Source organism: Alligator sinensis, unplaced genomic scaffold, assembly GCF_000455745.1.
Source record: "Alligator sinensis unplaced genomic scaffold, ASM45574v1 scaffold647_2, whole genome shotgun sequence".
Taxonomy (NCBI): Eukaryota; Metazoa; Chordata; order Crocodylia; family Alligatoridae; genus Alligator; species Alligator sinensis.
Genome location: NW_005841832.1, coordinates 3,449,614 through 3,450,799, shown reverse-complemented (window position 1 = coordinate 3,450,799; position 1,186 = coordinate 3,449,614). Strand labels below are relative to the sequence as shown.

At 57.4% G+C, this 1,186-nt stretch overlaps 1 protein-coding gene across 1 annotated transcript in view; it reads left to right on the top strand.

The window, feature by feature from the left end:
• The window catches only part of PPP6R1 (protein phosphatase 6 regulatory subunit 1), a 23,310-nt gene that overhangs the window by 20,459 nt on the left and 1,665 nt on the right, over positions 1 to 1,186 (top strand). The window contains 3 exon segments of the mRNA XM_025196710.1: positions 24 to 76; positions 594 to 762; positions 1,129 to 1,185. Of these exon segments, the coding sequence (XP_025052495.1) occupies positions 24 to 76; positions 594 to 762; positions 1,129 to 1,185 (279 nt within the window).

Sequence of the window (1,186 nt, the reverse complement as noted above, 5' to 3'; positions counted from 1 at the left end):
GGGGGGGGGGGGGGAGGTGGTGATGGCAGCAAAGACGACATCAACAGCAACTCTGTTCAGGAGAAGGGGGCTGAGGGTAAGACCCCTGTAGGGCCAGGTTCAGTCCAGCACATGGGGCTGGTGGGGGGGGTTAAATGTCCCCCTCTTTCTCTGGAGCAGGAGACAGGCTGGGACTGGATAGAGTCTCTGTGATTTGGAACTGTACAGTTAGGATAAGGATCTCCCCCCTCTCCCCACCCTACCAAGTGAGGGCTTGGAACCATAGAGACTCACTTGCAAACCAGCACAAGATCATAAAATGCTGGCTAGAGTGGTGCCCCCCTGGGAGGGCCAGAACTGTAGAGACTGTCCCATAGAGACCATAGAGTAGGTCCCAAACCACATTGCAGCCATAGAGAGCTGGCTAGAGCAGCATCACATGGGGAGACAGGGGTGGTACTGGGGAGCCCGGTGGGGAGAGAGGTGAGGAAAAGACTCAAAGAATCCATTGCATATGCAGTGTTTATGCAAATTGTTCTGGGCAAGCCAGTGTCATACATGGTAGAGCATGGGGGGAATCTAACCACTCTAATGCCTGCCCCATTCCTCCCCAGGACCATGCTGGACTGCCAGTCTTGTGCCTGCAGACACACCTGCCGTGGCCCTTGCTGGTGGGGTGGACACTGGTGCCGCTGTGTGGGACACGCCTGACTCGAAAGCCTCACACCCCCCTCCGGGAGGAGGCTGGGCTCCATTCACAGACTCCCCTTCACGGCAAACCAGGTGAGGCCCACACACAGCTTTGCATGCACAGGGGAAGGTCCTGCCTTTGTCTGCTACCAGGGGGCACTTGGTAGTAATGGATTGTGGGGCGGGGTATCTGGGGCTGGGCCATGGGGCTGGATCCTGGGGGAATATGGGGAGGGAGGGAAGCTTGGGGGTGCTATGTATATGGGGCTTGCCACAGGATTGGGAGAGAGCCAAGATATAGGACTCTGGGTTTAGGGGCTGTTGGGGGCTCAATCATAGTGATGCTGGAGGGGGTGGAGTGGGATATGATCAGGGAAGCTACACAGTCAGGGACATATGTTTGGGATGGGGTCTCTTCCTCCATTTTTCACGGGCCTGCTTCTCATCCTCTTCCCCCAGCCTCTCGCACCCCAACGCCCTCCCAGGCTCCCACGCTCAGGAAACCTCGACACAAAGC